At 40.7% G+C, this 26,743-nt stretch overlaps 1 protein-coding gene across 9 annotated transcripts in view; it reads left to right on the plus strand.

Annotated features, from left to right (window-relative positions):
• The window catches only part of TASOR2 (transcription activation suppressor family member 2), a 79,543-nt gene that overhangs the window by 43,570 nt on the left and 9,230 nt on the right, over positions 1-26,743 (plus strand). For 8 of the 9 annotated variants that reach the window (XM_050804593.1, XM_050804586.1, XM_050804595.1 and 5 more), the window contains 5 exons: positions 2,161-2,877; positions 6,733-6,975; positions 11,068-11,947; positions 13,546-13,975; positions 17,954-21,811. In XM_050804593.1, the coding sequence (XP_050660550.1) occupies positions 2,161-2,877; positions 6,733-6,975; positions 11,068-11,947; positions 13,546-13,975; positions 17,954-21,811 (6,128 nt within the window). The remainder of the gene's footprint in view (positions 1-2,160; positions 2,878-6,732; positions 6,976-11,067; positions 11,948-13,545; positions 13,976-17,953; positions 21,812-26,743) is intronic. The other variant, XM_050804587.1, reaches the window with a different exon arrangement.

Genomic DNA, 26,743 nt, shown 5'->3' on the forward strand with positions numbered 1-26,743 from the left:
TTTAACAAAGTGAAAGATTAAAATTCTCACATAAATATGACATGAACTTGCCAAGCGTTTGCCTATATTTATATCAGGTGAAGAAGAAAAAGACTGGCCAGGCATAGTGGCTCACGCCTGTAATCCCAGCACTTTGGGAGGCCAAGGCGGGCGGATCACTTGAGGCCATGAGTTGGAGACCAGCCTGGCCAACATGGTGAAACCCCATCTCTACTAAAAATATGAAAATTAGCTGGGTGTGGTGGCGTGTGTGTATAATTCTAGCTACTCGAGAGACTAAGACACAGAATTGCTTGAACCCGGGATGCGGAGGTTGCAGTGAGCTGAGATCACACCACTGCATTCAAGCCTGGGTGACAGAAGAAGACTCTGACTCAAAAAAAAAAACAAAAAACAAATAACAAAAAGACCAGAGTAATAACTTTAAGACAATTTAATTTATAAAAACTTCGGGCCCGGAGTGGTGGAGGCCTGTATTCCCAGCACTCCAGGAGGCTGAGGCAGACAGATCTCTTGAGCCCACTCGTTCAAGACCAGCCTGAGCAACACGACAAATCCCATGTCTACAAAAAATACAAAACTTTTTATTTTGATATCTGGCCACATTTTCCTTTTTACTGTTATTTGTCCTTCATTTCCTTTTTCTGTAACTACTGTAGTGCTAATGTATTTAACTAGAACTAATTTTGTGTTTTATTCTGAAGTTACTTTTCTTTAAAAAGAATGGTACAATTTTTATTTTCACTTACTAGGCCTTGAAGGCCATTGTTTCTTGTGGCTTTATATTACTGACAACTCAAATTTTCTAGGATTTTTTTACCCAGTTCATAGGGACCAGACCTTTTCTCTTTTTTTTCCCTTTTACTCTTTCCTTTATTCGTTTGCAAAAAAAGAAAAAGTTAGCACTTCAGTCAAAGCATGGGCCAAGGAGAGGAGGTGAAACATAGACTAGTCAGTTTTAGAAGTTTTTATTTCATTTGATAGAAAAGGCGATAAAGGCCGGGCGCGGTGGCTCAAGCCTGTAATCCCAGCACTTTGGGAGGCCGAGGCGGGCGGATCACAAGGTCAGGAGATCGAGACCACAGTGAAACCCCGTCTCTACTAAAAATACAAAAAATTAGCCGGGCGTGGTGGCAGGCGCCTGTAGTCCCAGCTACTCGGGAGGCTGAGGCAGGAGAATGGCGGGAACCCGGGAGGCGGAGCTTGCAGTGAGCCGAGATCGCGCCACTGCACTCCAGCCTGGGCGACAGCGTGAGACTCCGTCTCAAAAAAAAAAAAAAAAAAAAAAAAAAAAAAAGAAAAGGCGATAAAATTAGCAATAATCATTCCAGTGAGATTTCAGCATTTTTTAGGGCTTCTTTTTTCAGTTCAGTTGATTTGCACTAACTCATTAAAAGAATTTAAAGTGGCCGGGCGCGGTGGCTCAAGCCTGTAATCCCAGCACTTTGGGAGGCCGAGACGGGTGGATCACGAGGTCAGGAGATCGAGACCATCCTGGCTAACACGGTGAAACCCCATCTCTACTAAAAAATACAAAAAAACTAGCCGGACGAGGTGGCGGGCGCCTGTAGTCCCAGCTACTCAGGAGGCTGAGGCAGGAGAATGGCGTAAACCCGGGAGGTGGAGCTTGCAGTGAGCTGAGATCCGGCCACTGCACCCCAGCCTGGGCGACAGAGCAAGACTCCGTCTCAAAAAAAAAAAAAAAAAAAAAAAAAAAAAAAGAATTTAAAGTGAGTTCAATAAGGTAGAGCTACAGTAAGATAAATTTTAAAACAAAATAAGAAAAAGTACAAAAGCAAATCTGCCAGCTCTAAAGGCTAGTGGTACTGCTATGATGGACCATTGAGTTCATGAGCTCCTTGTTAGTGAGATGGAGCTGGAGGCAGGGTTTAGTTTACTTGTTCTAACCTAGTGATTGCATGTCATGATACTTTTTCAGTTCAGTGTGCGTGCGTGTGTGTGTATAATTTCAAATACACGGAGATATATTTGTTAAATGTACCTGTAAGTCTTCTATTAATTGCCATTTAGGTTGTCATTTGAAAGACTGTAACATATTTAACCATCACGTAATTTTGAAATGTAAAGCATTTTTTTTCCAGAATGTTTTGTTTTTAAAAAATAAACTTCAGATGTTTAATACATGTATATATATTTTAGGGGTAAAAGATTTGAAAGTTGAAGATGACATCTCAATGAAGCTGATACCTATTTTGCCTGCCCTTAATTGTGCCCTGCTAGAAACAAAGAAATCACTTCCTGAAGAAAGAATCCATCCAAACACATTAGTAAAGCATTTCCAAGAACTGTACAAGGTGGACAGAAGCCCTTCATTGACTGTTGCTCCTCAGGATAGAATGAAAGACCCTACATTCTTGGGGAAACTGCCCAGTGGTTTTGACTTGATTCCTCCAGCTGAAAAGTGCCCTTCAGAGTCTTTAACTCAGTTGAACTCTTATTTTTCAGACCCCAGTGCTTACATTTTGGAAGTGTCTACTGCTTTGGACTTGTTAGCAGAGCATCCTCAGTCTCCTTGTGTTTCAGACGGAATTTGTGATGCTGGATTTTCTTTAGTTATGACTCCAGATCCTGATTTTCCTGGCTCAGAGGCAGAAGTAAGAAAAGAAACTGAAACAAAAAAGGATTCTGAAGAAATGTTGAAAGCAAAGAAGAGAGTTGTGGTTCCATTGAGTCCAGCGTCCAATCTGAGAGTGCAGCCTAAGAGGAAGGCCAGCATGCCACACGTGGTGCAGAGTAAAAAGGTGAACTTGTGCCACCCCTTTCCCAAAAGAACTGCTCCCAGAGCAGACAACAGCTCGGACTCTCCAACAACTCTTAAGTTAGTTAAAGGGCAGTTTCCTCAGAAAAGAAAAAGAGGTAAGCACGATTTATGTGGGTTATTATAATAATAGTTGTGGCCAGGTGTGGTGGCTCATGCCTGTAATCCCAGCACTTTGGGAAGCCGAGGTGGGTGGATCACCTAAGGTCAGGAGTTTGAGACCAGCCTGATCAACATGGTGAAACCCTGTCTCTACTAGAAATACAGAATTAACTGGGTGTGGTGGTGCGTGCCTGTAATCCCAGCTACTCAGAAGGCTGAGGCACAAGAATCACTTGAACCCAAGAGACAGGTTGCAGTGAGCCGAGATCATGCCATTGCACTCCAGCCTGGGTGACAAGAGCAAATCTCCATCTCAGTAATGATAATAATAGTTGTTGTATTCAATCCCTCTTGCTGTCTTGGTCTCTGTGGACTGCAGCTTTGCAGCATCAGTTAGAATTGCCATCATTTCTCTTCAGGCAATTGTGTGCCTTCTAATGCCTGACAAGCACTGATTGAGATAGCAACTGAAAACCAAGAAATAGGAAAGACCAAGATACCTCAAAAGCCTACCCACCACCAACATGTTATGTTCCACCTTGTAAAACCACTCACACGTGTATGTTCCATTCTAAGAAAGACGACCATCTAGTTTCTGTGCCATCCTCTTCACAAATGGAGGAAGAAGAGGTTCTTCTAAAATCAAGCACATCAGTACCAGCAAACGGTGATAGCTGACAGCCTCAACACCTATAAAGAGGAGGGAAATGCCTGGGACCTCCAAAAGTAAAGTAGTCTGGGGCAGAGTTTCTAATCCTTTATGTGTACCACAGGTTTTTACGTGAGCACCTGGATTCTTCATGTGGTTTTTATGCTCCCTGAAAATTGAGTGAGAATTGGAGTCTTGAGCCACTTAGTGTATTGGCAAATGTATTTCAGTGAACATAGCACAGCAAACCATATGACTTTGCCCTAGAGTCATCTCAAATTGTATTTTACTATTATTTCTCTAAAAGAGTAGGGAAGTATATGGGTGACCCCTTTGGAGAAGAAGGCAGCACAGTATGGCCGAGGGGCCACTCAGTTGTGCCTGTGTCATCTCTGACTGTTCTCATGCCGTGTTGGCAGAGCTGAGCAGCTGTGGCAGAAACCACGTGACCTTCAAAGCTGAAAGTATGGACTCTCTGGCCCCTCAGAGAAAATGTTTGCCAGGCCAATCTGTAATACTTTGAATTTGAAAATGTTGGTGCCTAAAGAAGAAACATCTAGGATATGGTAATCCCAGGATTCTAAATAATTCAGGGTTTACCCTATGGAGGTTTTTTTGTTTGGAGTATTCTGTTTTTGTTTAGAAACAGGTTTTCTCTGTCAGCCAGGCTGGAGTTGAGTGACATGATCATAGATCACTGCAGTCTCGAACTCCTGGGCTCAAGTGATCTTCCTGCCTCAGCCTCTGGAGTAGCTGGGACTACAGGGGCGCCCCACTAAGTTTTTAAATTTTTTTGTAGAGATAGGGTCTTACTATGTTTCCCAGGCTAGACTTTGAACTACTGGCCTCAAGCGATACTCCTGCCTCAGCCCCCCAAAATGTTGGGATTACAGGCGTGAGCCACTGCACCCAGCCTTGGTTTTATCCTGTGGCTTCACAAATAGTGGTTTCTGGCTTATTGTGGCTTGAGGAATGGGGTGGAGATGTGTGTATTTAGGACGGTAAGTGGAAAGTATGGTAGTATAAAGCAGTGCACCAGACGGTACAACTCTCTGTAAAATAGATTCCAGGCCAACCATACTGCTCTGCATGAACCAATTTAAGGTATTGAATCAATTGTCCATAACTCAACATAAATTGTCACTGTTTCTCAAATGTTTTTAATTATATCCACTGTAAGAAATACGTTTCATATTATATTCCGGTACCTACAAATTCATACATGACTGCAACAAAAATTTCAAAAAAAAATTATGTGTAATACAGTCTGATACCTTCTGTTCTGTTTCATTTAAGAGTTCTGGGCTGGGTGCAGTGGCTCGTGTCTATAATCGTAACACTTTGGGAGGCTGAGGCGGGCGGATCACTTGAGGCCAGGAGTTCAAGACCAGCTTGGCCAACATGGTGAAACCCCGTCTCTACTAAAAACACAAAAAATAGCCAGGTATGGGGGCGCTGGCCTGTAATCCCAGCTACTTGGGAGACTGAGACACGAGAATCTCTTGAACCTGGGAGGCAGAGGTTGCAGTGAACTGTATTGCACTCCAGCCTGGGTGACAGAGCAAGACTCCATCTCAAAAAAAAAAAAAAAAAAAAAAAAAAAGAATGAATGAATGAATTCCAGTTGTGACACACTGAATCATTGAATTTATTTTACAACCCCACCAGTGGATTAATTGCATTCAGTTTGAGAAGCATGGTACTGAGTGTTCCATGTGAACAGAACAATCCCTGCAGGATCACTTTGTTTCATTTTTCTTATCTTTTTCTCCCAAGACCTGGGTGTACTTGCAAATATCTTCCCTTTCTGTTTGTACAAATATTAGAAAGTTTCCCCCTGGGTCTTGGTTGTCTAATCTTTTTCTTTTTAATTTAGTCTTAACTGTTTTCCTGATTTTTTTTTTATTTTACTTTTCCCTATGCTGAAGATTTTAGAAAATGTAATTAGAGTGTAATAAGAAGTCTTACTCTTAAAACAATATGCTGCTTTAGTACTTATTAATGTAATAATTTGGTAGGGAGGAAAATAATCAGACTTGAAATGTACAGCATTAAGATATTCTGAAAACATCTTTAAAACTATTCCTTTCCCTAACCCCCAAAAGAATGAAATGAAATGGGTCTCCTTTTTTCTGCTACATTTCACTAACACTCATCACAGTTTCTTAAACTGTTTAATATGATCTTTAGTGTCCTTAGTGAGAAGTAGTGTCTTCTGTATAATGTAATTTAAAAATATTTGCCAACATTTATATGTGTGATTATTTCATATGATATCTTTGAGGCTAAATTTTAACTCTTAAAAGATTGAAATACTTTCTATTGTGCATTATAAGCAGGTGTTTAGTATTTCCTTTTTCTTTCCATCCACCTCCCCCTTTAGCTATTTTTATACTATGTGAGAAGCAAAACAGAGCACTTCTAAGAGACATAATTGTGTAAGATAGTAGATTTGTTAGAAATAAAACCAGGTGCAAACTTTCCTCAGTCTTCCCATCTTTTAAAAGATTATTTTTCAGATGGTATTAAAATTTAGATGTTTACAAGTAGTAACGTAAAATATATAATATGGCTCTCCAAATATATAATATTGCTCTTGATACAACTCTTCTCTGCAGTGTGGTTATAGTTTTAACCACATCGCCTTATGGGAGCTGTGCTGCTTTTTGTTTAAACGTGAATATCTATATCCTGGGGCTGTGATCTAGCATATTCAGTCTGACCTGTCACATTAGTCAGCAAAGGTTATGAAGATTTTTTTTTTTTTTCTTTTGAGACAGGGTCTCACTCTTGCCCAGCCTGGAGCAGGTTGATCTCCTACTCCTCAGCTCAAGCAGTCCTCTCATCATGGCCCCCGACATACTGGGATTACAAGTGTGAGCCACACTCCTAGGCCAAAGATTTTTGTTTTTTTTTTCTTTTTTTTTTTCAGTTGTTACAAAGTTACTACTCCGATCTTTTTCTTCTTCATCTGATATGGATATAGGCAGACACTTAGCAAGTTCATATTATATTTATGTGAGAATGTTTAACTTTTGCTTTGTTAAAATCTTTTAATTAAATACCTGAAACTTCATAGTTTATTCCCCATTACTAAAGTTACTGCCCCCAAAATAAAAACAAAACAGAACAAAAAATGGAAAAGCTACGCTAAGTATCTGGGCCCCTACCCCTTAAAAACATGATGTCTTTTCTACATAAGGTGCGGAAGTGCTGACTGCACAGTTTGTACAGAAAACCAAATTGGATAGGAAAAACCAAGAAGCTCCTATTTCTACAGATGTTCCAGTGCCAACAAATGCTAAAAGGGCAAGGAAACAAGAGAAATCTCCAGTCAAAACTGTTCCAAAGGCTAAGCCACCTGTGAAGAAATCTCCACAAAAACAAAGAGTAAATATAGTAAAAGGCAATGAGAACCCCAGAATCAGAAAGCAGCTGCAACCTGGTAAGAAATACTCTTCCTGTAAATTTAAACACCCCAATACAGATCTAACAGAGAGTGCAAAATAATATATTGAAATAGTGTAAGAGCAGTTGAAATGTCCCTATAATATTTTCTGTGTTTTTCAATTCAGACATGAAAAAAAATAAGTAAACTGGTTAATGTAAATAAATTAGGAAGGTACAAAGGCTCAAACCTTCAAAAACATAGAGTCTACTTTTTACTTTGCAAAAAAGCCTAAACACGAATTGTCTACAAGCATTAAAGTATAAATGGCCTTATTTATAACTAAATACAGAAGAAGTAGTATCTGGCATTATTTTTCTGGACCATTATAATTATAAGAAATTATAATTATCAAGAGAAGTATAAGTTTATCTGAAGGGAATTATAAACAGACTGTCCAGAACTGTCAGTAATGCAGAATCCTTTATTTGGTTTTATTTATTTATTTAGAGACAGGGTCACACTTTATAATCACTGCAACCTTGACCTCTTGGGCTCAAGGTATCCTCCCACCTCAGCCCCCTCAAATAGCTGGGCCTACAAGCACGCACCACCATGCTCAGCTAATTTTTTTGTATTTTTTTATAGAGACCAGGTTTCAGCCGGGTGTGGTGGCTCACGCCTGTAATCCCAGCACTTTGGGAGGCCAAGGTGGGTGGATCATCAGGTCAGGAGTTCCAGACCAGCCTGACCAACATGGAGAAACCCTATTTCTACTAAAAATACAAAATTAGGCGTATTGGTACATGCCTGTAATCGCAGCTACTCGGGAGGCTGAGACAGGAGAATCTCTTGAACCTGGGAGGCGGAGGTTGTGGTTAGCTGAGATTGCGCCACTGCACTCCAGCCTGGGCGACAGAGCAAGACTCCGTCTCAAAAAAAAAAAAAAAGAGAGAGACAGGGTTTCACCATGTTGCCTAGGCTGGTCTTGAACTCCTGAGCTCAAGTGATCTGCCTGCCTCCGCCTCTGAAAGTGTTAGGATTACAGGCATGAGCTTCCATGCCCAGCCGAGAATCCTATATTTGGTTTTAAAAGGCATTAATTTTAAAAGTAGTTTTACTGATTTAACTTTGCTTAAGTGAAGAATCAAGTTTAGTCACATGAACTGCTCTAGTTTTGTATTTTCAACCTCTGGACATAACGTCTGTACTAGAAAGTTTTGTTGTCACCTTAGTGAGACACATACCAGCTTTCCTCCCGGATTTACTTTCCTTAATTTTTCTTCCCTTTGGTATTGATTCGTTTGTGGTGTGCGTGTTATTTTTTTGTTTTGTTTAACAAAGAGACGTCATTCCCTCATATCTTTTCTATGAGTTTTCTGTCTGGTTTTCCTGATTCTACTTTCTCCCTCATCTGTTACTAGATTTTAGTATCTCACAGAGAATGAGAATTCAGAGAAAGAAAGTGGATTGTTGAGTTTTTTGTTTTTTTTTTGAAATGAAATCTTGCTCTGTCGCCAGGCTGGAGCGCAGTGGCACAATCTCTGCTCACTGCAACCTCTGCCCCCGGGTTCAAGGAATTCTCCTGCCTCAGCCTCCCTAGTAGCTGGGACTACAGGTGCATGCCACCACACCTGGCTAATTTTTGTATTCTTAGTAGAGATGGGGTTTCATCATTTTAGCCAGGATAGTCTCGACCTTTTGACCTCATGATCTGCCTGCCTTGGCCTCCCAAAGTGCTGGGATTACAGGTGTGAGCCACTGCATCCAGCCAGGTTTGTTTTGTTTGTTTGTTTGTTTGTTTGTTTGTTTGTTTAACTTAAGCATACCCTGAGATTCTTTAAGGTTTTTCAGATTGTTTTGTGACTGAAGATTTTTTTAGAAGCTCATCATGTCATTCAAAAACCCATATGCTGCAATTTTGGCTTCCATACCAAATTTGAGCTCTTCTGCTTGTCTCTCTTGGGAGTTTATGGTGCGGCTGCACCCCACCTCTCTGTGTTGCGCCCCTGCTGTTGCCACCATGCTTCTTCCCCTGTGGGCCATATGTGCCTCCCCCACGCATCCTTTGCCCGTCAGGGGCTCACAGCTAGAATTTATCCCCACAGGGAGGCATTTTCTCATGTTCTGACTCTCACTAATCTCTCATTTCTTTGGGATATTTGAGAACATTATATAATTTAATTCATACTATTTTCAAGTCATTTGACGTATCTTGGTCCAGTCTTTCCAATTTGTAAACATTATGAGAATAGATAACATCTTGTGTTCCTAGCAGCGTCATTTGAATTCGTTGTACTGAATTGGCTTCAGATGTTTATTGACAAATTGATTAATGGGAGGAGGTATGTAATTGCATACTGGCAGAAAAGTGAGCCCAGAAAATTTAAAGTTTTCAAAATATGTGTTCAAATACAGGCTGATTTGTATTGCAAATGTCTCTATGTATTATGGAGCCACATTCCAAGTTAACATTTTTAAATGACTACGTTTAAATCTCTTAATTTTTTTCTTAAGCGCCTATGTTAATCATTTTACTTCCTATACTTGAAATATCAAAGTTTAAGAAGGTAGATGAACCATAGCCACATTGACCTCAGTTTGAAAATTACTGATTTAAATTAGAATCAAATGATAATTTTGAAGTCAAACAAACAGTCCTTTTGTTAATGAAACTTGATTTTCTGTCCTTTTTATTCACTAAACTTTTTTTTAGTGTAGTTCCTTTGGCATTGTCTTATGTATGTCTTAAATAGAAATTATTGGTGGTGTATTTTTTTTATTGAGAACCTGTAACACCTCAATAATTGGGTGATTTATGTGAGACTGTAATATATTAAACTACCATTTTTCTTTATTTTAATACAGTATCTTTTATATTAGGCCTTACTCATAAGTAGTGTTTTGTGTAAGGGATAAGTAGATGGAGGCCATAATAACAAAGATGGAATGAAATTAGCATCAGATCACAAAATTAATTTTATGTTTCCAGTATACCTTTGGGCTAACAAGACAATTATCTGCTTTGGGTCCTTTTCATCCACCTGTCCCCTTTGGGTTTGCTGTTTTAAATGAAAACTGGGCAGTGGTTGATTAGCTTAACCCTTTCCCCATGTATGTGCATGCCCTTCTCTTTCTAATTGGTGACATCATAGGCTGGAGCTTTCTTCTCTTTAAATGTGTTACTCATTGGCCTTGGCTGGCAGGTTGTTAACTCATTTTGGGCCTGCTACTATGATAAAGAGGAACACAGTTGGCTTTTCTGTTCACCTATCTACCTGCAGCAGAGAATCATTGCCTAGTAGAGTTGTGAAGTTTATCCTTCATAATAACAGCATTTAGGAAGGAATAATTAATATATTGAAAATACCTAGGGAAACCACTAGCAAATGTAAATATTCTGATTAAGGGCATATGGATAGATTTGATTATCTATAAAAAGGAACATTGTCAGTAGATTTGCTCTTTCTTGGATAATGTAAGAGGCAATGTTTTTGGTAATGAAAGTAAAAGTTTAAAAGGTAATGGAATTAATTGATGATTCCGAATACTCATGACTTTTCTAATTTTTTATTTCTATCACATCATGTAATTAAAGATCAATATAGTTAAAATCATTTGAACTTAGATAGTTTCTCTAATAAATCATTTGTTCAGGGAAATGATTCCTGAGAAAGTATGTTAGCAAACTCTAATACACACTTGAAACTTCTACGTTCCTGTCCTTATTAGATTGTAAGCTCCCCAAGGGCAGGACTGTCATATTTTTTTTGTTTTGTTTTTTTCTGTTTGTACATTTTTTGAGCTGAGCTGTATGTCTTGTGTGTAGATCAGTTCATATGTTTTTGAAAGGTAATTTCTTTCTAAATTAATGTACACATTCCTTAAGACTTGTCCCTCTGGTTTAACACATTATAATCTGAGGGTTGAAAGAGACCTTAATCTAATAGAAAATTTTAATATGCTGTGTATTACAGGTTTTACCTGAGGGTTGGAAGAGACCTTAATCTAATAGAAAATTTTAATATGCAATATATGTAACATAAGTTTTTCTCAAACATGTTGAGTTAACCATCATAGTAATATGGCAGAGAATTAATTCTATAACAAGCAAACATATCTCTCTTTTTTTTTTCTTTTATACTGAAGTCAAAGGAGAAACTGCTTCAAAGCTTCAATCAGAAATTTCAAGAGATGGTCAAGAAGATGGGATTAGCATAAATAGCGTTCAACCAGAAAATACCACAGTGGCTCACAATGATCTTCCTGAAAACTCCATTGTCAACTATGACTCCCAGGCCCTAAATATGTTGGCCGATCTAGCATTAAGCTCTGCTACTTCTTCCACACCGGTACCTGAGCCTAGAAATCTTCACTGTTCCTCTGAATTGCCACAAAATGATGTTTTGCTCTCTAAAGAAAATTCTTTGCGAGGTACATCTGACCATGAATATCACAGAGGAGTTAAAAGTCAAAAAGGCGAATTACTTCCTAACCCATCTTCTGATAGGAAGAGTAATTCTGAGTCAGACTTAATTGTTAGCCAAGATGAAGAAAGCTTGGTTCCGTGTAGTCAGGCCCCTGCTAAAGCCCAGTCAGCACTTACTGAGGAAATGCTAGAATCTTCAGATGCAAGTCAAAGCTCTTCTGTTTCTGTGGAACATTCTTATGCCCTGCTCCTTAGAGAACATTCAAAGAAAAATCTACAGGAGAGAGAGATACCAAGCCCTGTGTTTCCCAAGAATGGGACAAAAAGCCCTGAAGCAGTAACCCCAGTGGGGAAAGTCATGCCATTTCGGCATCAGCCTGGTCTTTTGCTTCAGCAAAAGCCTCCTGACGAGCCCATGATGAAGCCCAAGGATCGACAGGCGTCTTCCCGTGTGAAAAAATCTTCTTGCTCTCGTATAGTGTTTAGCTGTGATGACTCCGTTAAGATCACTTTCAAATGTGAAACAGAATATGCATTCAGCTTAGATAGCAAATATACCAACAACCCACTGGAGAAAACTGTAGTAAGAGCATTACATGGGTGAGTATGAGTGAAGCTTGGTGAAAATGGATGAAATTTTTCTGTTGAGATGAATGTAGTGAGATGGGGAAACTTGTGCCAAACTCTGGAGAAGGAGAAAGAAGTGTATGTAAAACCAGAAATTTGATAATAACATCAAGCAAACATGTTTCCTGGCAATAAAGAGTAACAGGCTGGTTTTCCCCCTGTGCTCATGTGGAGAACTTTTTAAAGATAATTTTAGCCTGATGAATAGCTTTCCAATTTGCAGTGCTCCTTCGTAAGCCCTTGTGGCTTTTGAATTTCAATTTTTACATGAGATCTTAATGTAAAATAGTGTGAGATTTAGAAATAATGCTTTACAGACTGAATTTCAGAGGAAACATTTTAAAAATCACTTGTAGCTTGGTAAATTGGTCAGACTGATAGGACTAAGCAGTTTCACATAAGATTGTTCTATAGATCTCCCTCAAGAAGGAATCAAGGCAATAATAACAGAGTGTTGACCAGCACCGTCTTTGGAGTGTAGGTTTGAACCCGGGTTCTTTCCCTTTCTTACCTCCTGTGATCCTGGGCAAGTGTCTTGCTTCTGGACAGTGCTGCTTAATTGCGTGTGCTGCTCATCTAGAGATTTCACTGAAGTGCAGATTCTGATGCATTCTCCTCGGGGACAGACCTGACATTCTGCATTTCTAACAGATTTTCAGGTGACATCAATGGTGGATGACAGTCTGTCGCCAACACTTAAGTATGTAGCTGCATCCTGAGGTTACATATATTGGGATTTTTGCACAGTGACTGGCCAGTAGTAATAATAAATGGTAACCATTACTGTTAGCAAGAAGCACTCGTTAGCTACATGAAATGACATTCAGCTCCCTATTAATGAACTATTTTACATCTGACTATATGGACTCTACAGCTGTCAGGCTTTCTTCCGTACACATGTTCATATATACTCATAAAGGTCATTTCCTTAGAACTTCCTGTTTAGCTGTTTCCCAACTCTGCAGCCCCCCTAACTTATCATACTCTGGCGATCTGCCATCCTTTTGCCTGCCAGAGGGCCAGAAATGTTTTATGTCTCCCTTTACAGTTTCAGGATATTTTTCAGAACTATAATCTGAAAATAGTATAGTTCTGTTGAATTGCCCAGAGAGAGATTTTATCTTCAGACTTTCTCAACTATTAGAATAGAGACACAAAAATGGAAAATAAATGAATCAGCCAGACTTAGCAAACGCATGGTGATGAGGATTTGGGTATTGGTGAAACTATTTCTACAATAAGTATTTTGTGTCCAGAGTGAATTCGTATGACGTAAAAGACACGTGCTACCCATGTTCAGATCATGGTTCTGCCATACAGGTTTTGTGATTCGAAGGAAGGCAATTACATGTTCTGATTCTCAGTTCCTGTCTCTGTAAAATGAGTGGGTTAGGTTGATAATTATTTGTTAAGTCAACTACATATTTACTCATTCATGTTTCATATCTGTAAATTTTAAAAATAACAAAAACTAAGGTTAATGTTGGAGGCACTTGCTTATGATAAGGTAGGTAATCAACTAAAATAACCATTTTCAATGATTTTCATGTGTTCTTTCTGTAAACTCTTAGGCCCTGGAATACTGATTTGCCTGATAATGTGGAAGAAGTGAAGCTTTTACTTCATATGTGGGTAGCTCTGTTTTACAGCAATCAGAACAAAGTCATACGATCTTCCCGAAAAGTTGTAGAACACAGCAACCCAGCAAAATATGTGTCTATAAATAGCACGTTAGAATCTTGTGAGCTCAGTGAAATTGAGGAGTGCCTTGGTTTGGAAAGATGTTCTGCAGACCCTCTCTTGGAGACTAACGAAATTTCCAGGGCTCATGCTGCTGAAGTGTCCTTCCGTGATCCTAACTGCTTGCTCCCTTTCATTAAAACACCACTTACCCAAGGCTTGGAACTCTGTGTACAGAATGAACAGAAAAAAACTTTTGCAAGAAAGCGTCATCCAGACACCCTAGAAAACCAGGATTTCGTCTGTTCTTATAATAATGAGGTACGTTAAGCTGAATACTGTTAAATGTTGGCATTATTTTGGAAGAAAAAAAGTTTATATGTAAAATCACATTCAAAACAAGGCATTTTTAAATTTTAGGACAGTGAATTCTCAAGGTATGTAAAGAACTATTACACCAAAAACTTAGTTTTCATGAAGTGTCCTCAAATTGTCTGCAGGTAGAGCTTACCTGCCATCCTGATTGAAAAAAAACAGAGTAGAAAAGTGTCATAGGGTTCACATGACCTGGGAGCCCACCATAATTTGAGGCAAATTGCTTATTTCCTTAATTTTTAAAAGAGGTGACTAATGCCTGTCATGTCTTATGTAGAATATTGTTTAAGGATCAAATATAGCAATAATAAATATTAGACATACTTTGATAAACCGTAAAGTAAACTAAAATTACTTGTATTAAAATTATGTTTGAAGACAGATGCTGGAATAGTAAAATGCCAGACCTGTGAGAGAAGACCCATTGCAAATAACTATTTGTAAATATGGAAAATATACTTCGTTTTGTTCCATTGTTCTCAACTGACATTCAACCAGGCCAGATAATCCAGATTTTACCTGGAGCAAATCTCAAAGTTGTTAACAAAATTCTAAGCAAATGAATTGATAAAATTACCTACCTTTTAAAGCTTTCAACCCAAATTTATTCTAGAATAATATTGCTTGGGTTAGGGCAGCATCTGTGATTCCTGTCTTAACAAAGAGTAGACAGTGTTCCTATACCCGGGGTCACTGGGGACTTGGAGGTCCTTGGGTGAGCCTCACAGAACCGGTGAATATCTTCAAGTGATTGTCATCATCATGAGAATTAAAGATTTCTGAGTCACTGTGTGCCGGATAGTGAGTGTTCTCAGCCCTTCACTCACATGAACTCAGTTCATTCTCAAATAAGTTAAAGACTGTTAATCTCCCCATTACACAGATGACAAAACTAAAGCACAGAGAAGTAAAGAAATTGCCTAAGGTCACATAGAAAATTGTCAAGCCAAGATTCCAGTCTAGAAAACCTAAACGTTAACTATGTATGTGCTTTTTTTTTCCTAAAGATAGGGTTCAGCAGTTCCATCCTGTTCTCAAAGAATTACGTAAAATCCAGTTAAGAATCACCACCTTAGAATAAGAAAATATAGTTTAATCAGGGAGGTTTAGATTAAAACGTATATACATGCTAGTTTCTTATAAAATACCATTTGTTGTGGTAATATATAATTAACTATCATCAGTACTAATTTTAGCAATGACTTTGGCAAGCCTGACTGTTCAAATCAGTGATTCCTAACAATCTCCTTAGTATGTACTTACATAGGTTTTGGTTTTTTGTCATCTCATTGAATGCTGTGCCTGTACTTGAAAGGCACACAAGTATGCTATCACACTCCCTCCACCAGTTGGCACACTGGAATGTGAAGGGGATTCTGGCATGATAGCCACTAGAAACCAAGAGCATGTTGCTGCTAGTCATGTGTTTAGTTGAGCACTCTTTCTGAATTATCAGACTTTATTTTAGAAGCATTACACTTTACCTGCAGTAAAAATATATCGAAATATAAATATATCAAGATTGTCACGATTTGCATTTCACTAAGAGTACAGTCATGGTGAGATTTAGGACTGAGGCTAAACGTTACCAGCCACATGATTGGGAGGGCCATTAAAGTTCTCAGAAGGACACTGACTATCAAGACTTTTCTAATACTTTGTTCTCTTAAAACTCTGGTGTCTCAGCCCCACGCTGCTGACTCTGACTCTGTTTTTTTGTTTTGTTTTGGGAAGAAGTCTTGACTCATCCCCCAGGCTGAAGCGCAATGGCACTATCTTGGCTCACTGCAACCTCTGCCTCCCGGGTTCAGCTGATTAAATCACTCCTGCCTCAGCCTCCCAAGTAGCTGGGATTTCAGGCGCCTGCCACCACACCTGGCTAATTTTTGTATTTTTAGTAGAGACGGGGTTTCACCATGTTGGCCAGGCTGGTCTCGAACTCATGACCTCAGGTGATCTGCCCACCTCAGCCTCCCAAAGTGCTGAGATTACAGGACTGAGATTTTGTTTTGTTTTGAGACGGTGTCTCTGTCGCCCAGGCTGGAATGCAGTGGTGTGATCTCGGCTCACTGCAGCCTCTGCCTTCCGGGCTCATGTGATTCTCCTTCCTCAGCCTCCCAAGTAGCTGGGACTACAGGTGTGCACCACCACACCCAGCTAATTTTTGTATTTTTAGTAGAGACGGGGTTTTCCCATGTTGGCCAGGCTGCTCTGGAACTCCTGACCTCAGGCAATCCACCTGCCTCGGCCTCCCAAAGTGCTGGGATTACAGGCGTGAGCCACTGCCCCGGCCAGAAATTGTTTTTTTGTTTGTTTTGTTTTGTTTTGTTTTGTTTGAGACAGAATCTCATGAGCCACTGCCCCGGCCAGAGATGGGTTTGTTGGTTTGGTTTGGTTTTTTTTGAGACTGTAGCCTCTGCCTCCCGGGTTCAAGTGACTCTCTGCCTCAGCCTCCCGAGTAGCTGGGATTATAGGCGCATGACACCACACCTGGGTAATTTTTATATTTTTAATAGAGACTAGGCTTCACCATGTTGGCCAGGCTGGTCTTGAACTTCTGGCCTAAAGTGACCCGCCTGCCACAGCCTGCCAAAGTTCTGAGATTACAGGTGTGAGAGGCCACGCCCTACCTAAGACAGAAATGTTTTTAACAAGAGATTTTGAACACAGTTCCTGATTTCCAACATGTACGCTTCAAGACATGGCAGGCAGTTTATAAGCATGGTGTTTCCAGCATTGCAGAGGTATGATCAGTTGTATCATCAGTTCATTTTATCATATGCTGGACAAGACCATGCTTGAGGCTTTAAATAAAACAAAAAAACAAACACCAACCTGTTTATGAGGTTATCAGAACTGTCCTGAGATGATAGCTCTGCTAATGTTTAACCTAAATCCTGCTTGCTACTGTTTAAATCAGCTCCTTTTAGTTCAGTTTATGAATGCAAACCACATTGATAAGTTTTCAATTGCCCTGTACAATAGGAGGTATTAAGATGAGAAAGAAAGTATCCCCAGTTTTATGCAAAAAAAGATAGCTAAGGGATGAGGGGCCTTTATTTACTAGAATCAATGTATTCTGAGTACAGGGGATAGTGATTAATTTACTGTGTTGCCTCATGGGAAAGTTTCAGATGATAGTGTACTTATGGTCTAATTGAAAACGGATGTTAAAAATGTTATTCTTTGCTTTTTAAAAATTATCTTTTAGGCTGGGCACGGTGGCTCACACCTGTAACCCAGCACTTTGGGAGACTGAGGTGGGTGGATCACTTGAGGTCATGAGTTTGAGTCCAGCCTGGCCAACATGGCTAAACCTCATCTCTACTGAAAATACAAAAATTAGCTGGGTATGATGGCATGCACCTGTAATCCCAGCTACTCAGGAGGCTGAGGCAGAGAGTCACTTGAACCCAGGAGGGAGAGGTTGCAGTGAGCCGAGATCACTCCACTGTACTCCAGCCTGGGTGATAAAGCAAGACCCTGTCTTAAAAAAAAAAAATAATAAAAATAATCTAATTTATTAAAAACAAAATTGAATGCTTTTTCTCTAGTGCTATACTTCTGGATTAAGTGGTGCTAAGTAGCAAACAGGCTGCATTTAAAGTCTTAAATTGTCAGTAGTCTAGCTATTTTTCTTCCAAAAAGCTCATTTAAAAAGAGAAAAAAGCTTCAAAGTTTAGAAAGTTTTGGAGTTCTCCTCTGTGTATGGTTTTAAAGAAAACAAATCCCATTGGGGGTATTTTAAGCCTGCCTTTAAAAGAGGGATTTGCTTGATTTGTACCCTGCGATATTTTCAGCTAGAAAATTCAAAAGAACATTCACAAACTAAAATTAATTTTTATCTTTTCTGTTCTTCACATGTACATATAATTGTATAAAAAACATTTTATGTGACTGATTTTTTTTGTTTTTTTACTTTAGCCATTTCAGGTAATTGGGGAAGAAGCTAAACAAGAATCATTAGATAAACTGGAGACTTCTAATCTTGCGCTTTCTGGTGTTGGAAGTACACGAACTAATGGACCCTCTTTTCCTAATGAAGAAGAAATTGTTCAGCCACTGGATAGCACAAGAGTGGCTTCTTACAGTGGCACTGTTACTCAAACCACATTCACCAGGACTTATGATGGGACTGGTAGTCAGCCAGTGATATGTCAGAGCTCTGTGTGTAGCACCCTTGAAAACAAAGTGGATGTTCCTGATGCAGCAATGCAAACAAAAACAGGTACTTTACAGGACCTTATCCAACATGGCAGCCCCATAAACAATGAATGTCACCCTTCCTTGGAAAGAAAGGATGATAATATGGAGTGTGCAATGATTAATCCAGAACCAGTTACTCTCATATTTGAAAAAAATGCACATGTACCATTACAGACAGAAGCTGTAAATACAGCTGATGAACCTACAACCTTTAATAAGGAGTTGATTAAGCAACTATCACCTGCTGCAAGCCTTAGACATCCTGTATCCACCTCGGAAAAGGCACAAACACAAGGCCTGAGGGACATTTCCTCTCTAGTAGTTGCAGGACAGAAAGGCTCTAAGTACCTTTGTGCCTCCTCAGTAGGTAGAGAGACACTTGATAAAGAAGTGTGTTCATTACAGAAAGAGATGCCTCTTCCAGTCTCATTACCGTCTGATAAAGCAATGGTAATGGAGGCATTATCATTAGTTAAAAGTTCTAGTTATCTATTACCGAGTGAAGAAGTGAGGTGCACTCAGAATTTCCTTTCGCAGACTCAGAGTCTCCTCAGCCTGTCTTCAGAAGGGCTTGTAGAACCGACACAGGTTGAAGTGGACTCATCATCAGCCTCTACTGCCTTGGGAAAGCATTGTTCACTTAACTGCATTTCATCAGGATGCCACACATCAGGTGACTCTTTAGAACTGAGGAAGAATGATAAGAATGGTCCAAACACTGAAAATACGAATTTTGAAGAGTTTGATTCAGTATTTATCAAACAAAGAAGGCTGTCTGTGAGTAGAGAGGTCAGCCTAGAGTTATCAGAGGAAGATTCTGACATTGACTTAGCTCTAACAATATCACCACCTACAAGTCCCAGAGAAGAAATGCCAGCTGGTGAAATAGAGCAATTTGAAGAGGCCCCATTTTCAAATTTAGAACTTCAAGATGTAGCCGAGGAAATAGGTGAACCAGAAGAGGTGGCTGTCACAGAAAGCAGAGAAGTGAATTCTGCTGACAGTGTGTCAGTATATCCCACAGTGTCAGAAGAACCAGTAGAAAATAAGGAGAGAAAGGGGGATAATTTACAACCAGTTACTGTAATACTTTCTAAAGAAAATTGCACACTTGAGATTGCAGAGGAAATTAATGTGACCTCTGATTTTCCCTTTGATTCTGTAATTGAGGAAGTATCACCAGCTTCTAGTCCTGAACCTCCAGTACCAGTTAAGGAGACACGACCATATCAGGCTGTGACTCCATGCATTTTAAAACTTCATGGTACACAGTGTGAGAAGAGCAACCGAATCTCCCAGCGTGTGTCAGAAGACTTAGGCATAACAGAAAAAGAAAATTTTTTTGTTGGTCCTACCCATCCAGTGGGGCAAGATAACTTTACCCAGGTACAACAAATGCAGGTCTCTGCTGAAATGCCTCTAATATTAACTGATCATCCAGGAAGAACAGGTAGACCAACCCTTCCTGGTAAAGTAACTGAGGAAATTGTCTCAAGTGAGCATGATGAGGGTTTATCTTTCTCAGGAAAGGCGCAGTGCTATGGTAGGGAGTTAAACCAGCCTGCCTCAGCTGCCGAATACACAGGTGACTTCGGTCCTTCTCCTGAAAAACTGGTAAAATCAGGAAATCCATTGCAGCCAATTAGAGTAGAAAACAGAAATTTGGACTTAAAACATCTTGTCTTGGAGTCCAGTGAACCTCCATTTAGTCCCAGAAATGTTACTGAAAATATGGCTTTGTCTGACACATTGGTTTCCACAGCCGTACCAAGTGGTATAGTAAAACAGCAGACTAGCCCTAAAAGCAGTCAGAACAATCTCCTTACCAGTGATTTGAAAACAGATGAAGGCGTTTATCTACAGGTGAAGTCCTTGACAACTGCCTCAGTTGATGGAGCTTATTCTACACAGGGATGCATGTGCTCAGTGGTCCCCACACTTTGTTCTTCCTCAGACAGTGCCACATTAACCCATTATGTAAGACCAATAAATGCAGAGCCGGCATTTCAAGCACAGGAAATACCAGCAGTCAGGATGGCCAGTTTGCTTAAGAATGGTGAAACTGAAGCTGAGTTACATAAAGAAATCACAGGTCTAGGCACTGTTGGCCCTCAGTCCAACACCAAATCTTCTCTAAAAGGCGAACGCAAAGCCATCCACACGCTGCAAGATGTATCAACATGTGAAACAAAGGAGCTGTTGAATGTTGGGGTTTCCTCCCTTTGTGCTAGTCCCTACCAAAATACAGCAGACACCAGGGAAAATCTCAGTAAAGAGCCTTTGGCCTCCTTTGTTTCAGAATCCTTTGATACTTCTGTTTGTGGAATATCCACAGAGCACATAGAAATTGAGAACAGTGGGGAGGGGCTCAGGGCTCAGGCTGGTTCTGAAACCCTAGGCAGAGATGCAGAGGTCAGTGGGAATTCCGACATGCACTATGAACTGCTCTCTGGAGATTCTGATCTAGACCTGCTTGGTGATTGTAGAAATGCCAAATGCGATTTGGAGGATTCTTGTACTCTAAGAGGTAGTTACACCAGGAAAAAAGAAGATGTTCCCACAGATGGCTGTGAGTCATCGTTGAACTTCCACAACAACCAAGGGGACTGGGGCTGCTCTAGCCAGGTTCCAGGCATGGAGATGAGCCTCCCTCCCGGGCACTGGACCACTAGGGTAAAGAAAGAAGAGAAGTGTGTGCCGCCTTACGTCCAAATCCGAGATCTCCACGGGATCCTCAGGACTTACGCCAACTTCTCTGTAACAAAAGAGCTCAAAGACACCATGAGAACTTCACACAGCCTGAGGAGGCACCCGAGTTTCACTGCAAACTGTGACCTGCCCAGCTCCTGGACAAGCACTTGGCAGGTGGCAGACGACCTCACCCAGAACACTTTGGACCTGGAGTATCTGCGTTTTGCACATAAGCTAAAACAGACCATAAAGAATGGGGATTCTCAGCATTCTGCCTCCTCCGCCAATGTCTTTCCAAAGGAGTTACCGACCCAGATCTCCATTGGTGCTTTCCCTTTGACAAAAATATCTGAGGCCTCAATTCTGCATCCTGCACCTAGGAGCAGAAGCCCCCTTCTGGTAACAGTTGTGGAGTCAGATCCCAGACCACAGGGGCAGCCCAGGAGAGGCTACACAGCCAGCAATCTGGACAGCTCTTCCTCTTGGAGAGAGAGATGTAGTCATAATAGAGATCTTACAAATTCTCGAAGAAATCAGACTGTTTCATTCCACCTTAACAAACTGAAATACAACAGTACTTTGAAGGAATCTCGGAATGATATCTCACTTATTCTCAATGAGTATGCCGAATTCAACAAGGTGATGAAGAATAGCAACCAAGTCGTTTTCCAAGACAAAGAGCTAAATGATGCTTCTGGAGAAGCCACTGCTCAAGTGATGTATCTGCCTTTCCCAGGACGGTCAATCTCCTTTGAAGACATAATCATAGACTTGTGCACCAATTTGCACATCAAACTAAGAAGTGTTGTGAAAGAGGCTTGTAAAAGTACCTTCCTGTTCTACCTTGTCGAAACAGAAGACAAATCATTCTTTGTAAGAACAAAGGTAAAGTGCCAGTCATGTCTTACATACTATTTTAATTGCTAATTTTAGTTTTAGAAATAATAAATTTAGCGTATTAGCCATCAAAAAGAAATCATGGTATGACAGGATTTAAATTTCATAGCTTAGTCTTTATCAGCCTACTAAATGTTTTCCTGCAGGATCTGCCATTTGTACTATATTTGAAAATTAGTATTATGTTCCAGAATTAGGGCAGTGACTTTTTTTCACAAAAAGTTACCAGTGTACACATGCCCGTACTTCAAATGTAAATACAAACACATTCCAATGTTAAAATACAGATTTTTCGAAAAGTGTTATTACCTGTGTTCCTCCATTAGTGTAGATTGTCAAGTAGGACCTCTTCTGGTTTTGGATGTATTTTTCTTTTAATTTAAATGTTAGGATAACTGATGTTATGGTGAGTACATGGAGTAATATAGTCCTTAAATTTAAGTAATGGAACCATGGTGAAATTCTGGCATGGGCGGAGCCAGAACCTGTCTTTTTTTTTTTTTTTTTTTTGAGACGGAGTCTCGCTCTGTCGCCCAGGCTGGAGTGCAGTGGCGCGATCTCGGCTCACTGCAAGCTCCGCCTCCCGGGTTCACGCCATTCTCCGGCCTCAGCCTCCCGAGTAGCTGGGACTACAGACGCCCACAACCGCGCCCGGCTAATTTTTTGTATTTTTAGTAGAGACGGGGTATCACCGTGGTCTCGATCTCCTGACCTTGTGATCCGCCCGCCTCGGCCTCCCAAAGTGCTGGGATTACAGGCGTGAGCCACCGCGCCCGGCCAGAACCTGTCTTGATTCACCATTAACTTCATTGTTTTATCCTTCCAGAATTTATTTCTCTTCTATTTTGGGTATAGACAACATTTTTAAAAATTTATTGTTTTTAATTTCAAATTTACATAAAGGTTGCAGAAATAGTACCCTTTACCGAGATACCCCAATGTTAACATTTCTGAACCATTTGCAAATGTGTTGCACACACAGTGTCCCATTACCTCTTGATACTTAAATGTATATTACCTAAGTTCAAGGATATTCATCTTTTTAACCACCGAACAACCCTGTACATCAGGAAGTTAATATAATATTAATTAATGTGACCATCTCCACTAACCTCATCTAGGTCCAGGATCATAGGTGTCTAGAATTGTCATGTCTTTAGTCTGCAAGAGTTCCTCTATTATTCCTTATCTTTTATGACCTTAACAGTTTTGAAGATGGTAGGCCAGTTATTTGGTAGAATTTCCTTCCATTTGTGTTCATGTGTTGTTTCTCCATGACTTAGGCATTTTAGGTGAGAATACTCAGATATCATGTGCTGCTCTTCTCAGTGCATTCATTGTATCAGGAGGCACCAATGGATTGATCCCCTTACTGGTATATTAACCTTTTCACTTGGTTAAGATGATTTCTACCAGGTTTCTCCAATGTAAAGTTATGTTGAACTTAGTAATAAGTTGGAAGATACTTGAGACTGTATAAAATCCTATTCTTTATCAGACTTTTATCCACTAGATTTAACATCAACTGGTGATTCTTATCTGAATCAGTTATTACTATGATGATTGCCAAATAGTGATACTGAAATTCCATCAGATTCCTTCTGCATTTCTTAGTTGGCATTCTGCTGTAGAATAGAGCTTTCCCTTATTTTCCACTTATCTATTCATTCGCTTATCTGTATCACTATGGGCCATGGCACACTTTGTTTTACTTAAAGGGTTATCATCTATTTCTTCATTATTTTAATACTTAGATTGTCCCAGACCCAGCCAGTGGGAGTCCCTTTAAGTTGGCTTCTGTGTCCTTTTGACAATTCGCCATAATTCTTTGGGCACTTCTTTACTTTGGGGTGTAACATAATGTTCCAGGCTTATCTTGTATTTTCCTTTCCCTTACTTTGAAGTCAAGCATTTCTCCAAGGAGTTGTGACTCTTTAGTGAGGAGTGGCATTTAGGATCACCATCTAGGCACTGGGGGAATGAACTCAGTGCCACTTGGTGTCTTTGCTTCTAGGTCCTCTCAGCACATAAAGCCAATAAATGTACATATGTACATACATATATCTACATCTCTATTTACATATAAAAAGCAAAAACAGAGGAGTTCACACTCATCCCCAATTCTAGTCCAGTACTGCCAGGTTTGTGCTAGCCTTCTCCATGTGTGGAGCTCCCTTCTCTGAGGTTGACTGTTTATCCTCAGTGTTTTGACTTATTATCCCTCCCAAGTCCCCCTCCCCGATCCTCCTTCCAACCCCAGGTATAATGAGACCCCTCACTGAGGCACTAACCCTGACCTCCCCAAACTCCCTGACCTGAGGGGCCAGCTGCCCTCCCCCACCCTTGCAGCAGAAAGCTCCATTCAGATGCCAGCAGTCCTGTTTAGTATCTACCCCAGAGCCCCAGCGTGTCCAGGTGGGGCGGGGGGGATGTTGCTTTTTTGGCATGATTCTTACAGTCTAATGGGACAGGAAAACACTGATTCTTTAAGAGAGTCACACAAATAAATGTAAAATGAAAGTGATGGTAAATGTGACGCAGGTGCCACGAGGACGCATTGAGGGTGGTTGGCCTGGTCGGGGAGGTCTTTCCTCAGGAAGTGCTGCAGCACAAGAAGCAGAGCATAAGGGGTCTGCAGGCCATGTGCAGAACTGGACATGCCGTACGTTGGTTCCACATGCCCGCTAGGTCTGTCTTAGATTTCACTTACATCACTTCTGCTGATTTCCTGTGCTAACTCCCGATTGCCACATGGCGAGTCCATGGGCGCTGGATTACTGAGTAACGAGTTACTTAGTAATGAGGGACATGTGTCCCTCATTGTTACAGTGTCCCTGGGTGCAGGGTCACAAGACCACTTCTGATCTGGAGTATAGAGGCCACTGCCCAAACCACAGAGCTGCATAAAGATTTCTTGGTCTGCCTAGCTTTTCTCATATGGAGGTGTGTAGCTGGCAAACACACCACAGGGAACAGCCTCCTGGTGCTGGAGGGCTGGTCAGAGCGAATGAGCCATGTCAGCCAGAGGCTCGGGCTGGGCTGTGGGAGAGAACAGCCTCATGCCTCATGTGGCAGTGGCAGGGCCTTGAGTCACACTGAGCCATTTAGACTTCATCCTGAGGTCGCTGGGAGCCACTGGAAAGGTTCTGTTGGGTTTTTTCCCACTAACCACTAGACTACCAGAGATAAAGTTTTCTAAAAAATCTTTTTAAAGGTTTTTTTTTTCAAGTGAAGCAGGCGGAGTAGGGATTTTTACAAATCTTTAAAAACTGGTTGTGATTCGTTGTAAAAGATCTTTTAAACAAGTAGCATCATATTTGCATTTTAGAGCTATATCTTAGCAGATGGAGAACAGATTGGAAAAATGATAGTCACTGCCTTAACGTGAAACTCCATTGTTGCTAGAGTCAGCAACACTGTTCTTCTGCAAGATGGCTCGTATTTTGAGTCAACTAAATATTACTGTAAATGGTTTTTTTCAAATGTGTGGAATCTGCTCTTTAACCTAATTGTATTTTTCCCCGGCCAAGGATCCTTTTGTTTGCCAAGGTTTTTTTGTTTTTTGTTTTGTTTTGTTTTGTTTTGAAACGGAGTCTCGCTCTGTCACCCAGGCTGGAGTGCAGTGGCGCGATCTCAGCTCACTGCAAGCTCCACCTCCCACGTTCACACCATTCTCCTGCCTCAGCCTCCTGAGCAGCTGGGACTACAGGCACCCGCCACCATGCCCAGCTAATTTTTTGTATTTTTTAGTAGAGATGGGGTTTCACCATGGTCTCCATCTCCTGACCTCGTGATCTGCCTACCTCGGCCTCCCAGAGTGCTGGGATTACAGGCGTGAGCCACCAAACCTGGCCTGTTTGCCAAGGTTCTTAATGAATGGTTGCTTATATTCCCTCTGTTATCTTTGCTCCAAGTTCCTTGCCATTTCGGTAAGCAGCACTGTAGTTGAAAAGATACTGAATGGTCTTCACTCTCAGTCTTTCTGTAGGCCCTCAGCCTCCAAAAGCAATCTGGAAATCAGTTTAGTTTTTTTATTTTACCTTGAATTAAGGTTAATTTTATTTGATTAATTATACATCCTATACCCTGACATGAGCTAGAGTGACTCTAGAATCAACCAAGTTAGCATCATGGTCACGTACATGTTTTGGCACAGTGAGCAAAATACTTGGTTTCTTTTAGCTTCCATCTTCTCAAAAAGCAACAGAGGGTGCAGTGACTCACGCCTATAATCCCAGCACTTTGGGAAGCTGAGGCAGGTGGATCACCTGAGGTCAGGAGTTGGAGACCAGCCTGGCCAACATAGTGAAACCCTGTCTCTACTAAAAATACAAAAATTAGCCGGGTGTGGCAGTGTGTGCTTGTGGTACTCAGGAGGCTAAGGCAGGAGAATCACTTGAACCCAGGATGTAGAGGTTGTAGTAAGCCACTGTGCTCCAGCCTGCCCGACAGAGCGAGACTCCACAACAGAGCAGTAATCTTAGTTCTCACTTCCTTTCCAGATGAAGTGATACAATTTTCATGAAGAAGAGAATATAGCAATGCTAAAGTTTTATTCATAGCAGGAGTTTTTTTGTTTGTTTTTTTCTGAGACGAAGTTTTGCTCTTGTTGACCAGGCTGGAGTACAGTGGTGTGATCTCGGCTCACTGCAGCCTCTGCCTTCTGGTTTCAAGCGATTCTCCTGCCTCAGCCTCCCAAATAGCTGGGATTGCAGGCACATGCCACCACGCCCGGCTAATTTTTGTATTTTTAGAAGAGATGGGGTTTCACCATGTTGGCCAGGCTGGTCTCAAACTCCATAGCAGGAGTACTTCTAGATTCATAATATTTTATCACGTGGTATCACTGTTTACAACAGAAAATAAATGTGCAAAGGTAAAACTACTTGTCAACTGAGGAAGTGGACACATTCCAAAATA

The sequence above is a fragment of the Macaca thibetana genome, chromosome 9, assembly GCF_024542745.1.
Source record: "Macaca thibetana thibetana isolate TM-01 chromosome 9, ASM2454274v1, whole genome shotgun sequence".
NCBI lineage: Eukaryota > Metazoa > Chordata > Mammalia > Primates > Cercopithecidae > Macaca > Macaca thibetana.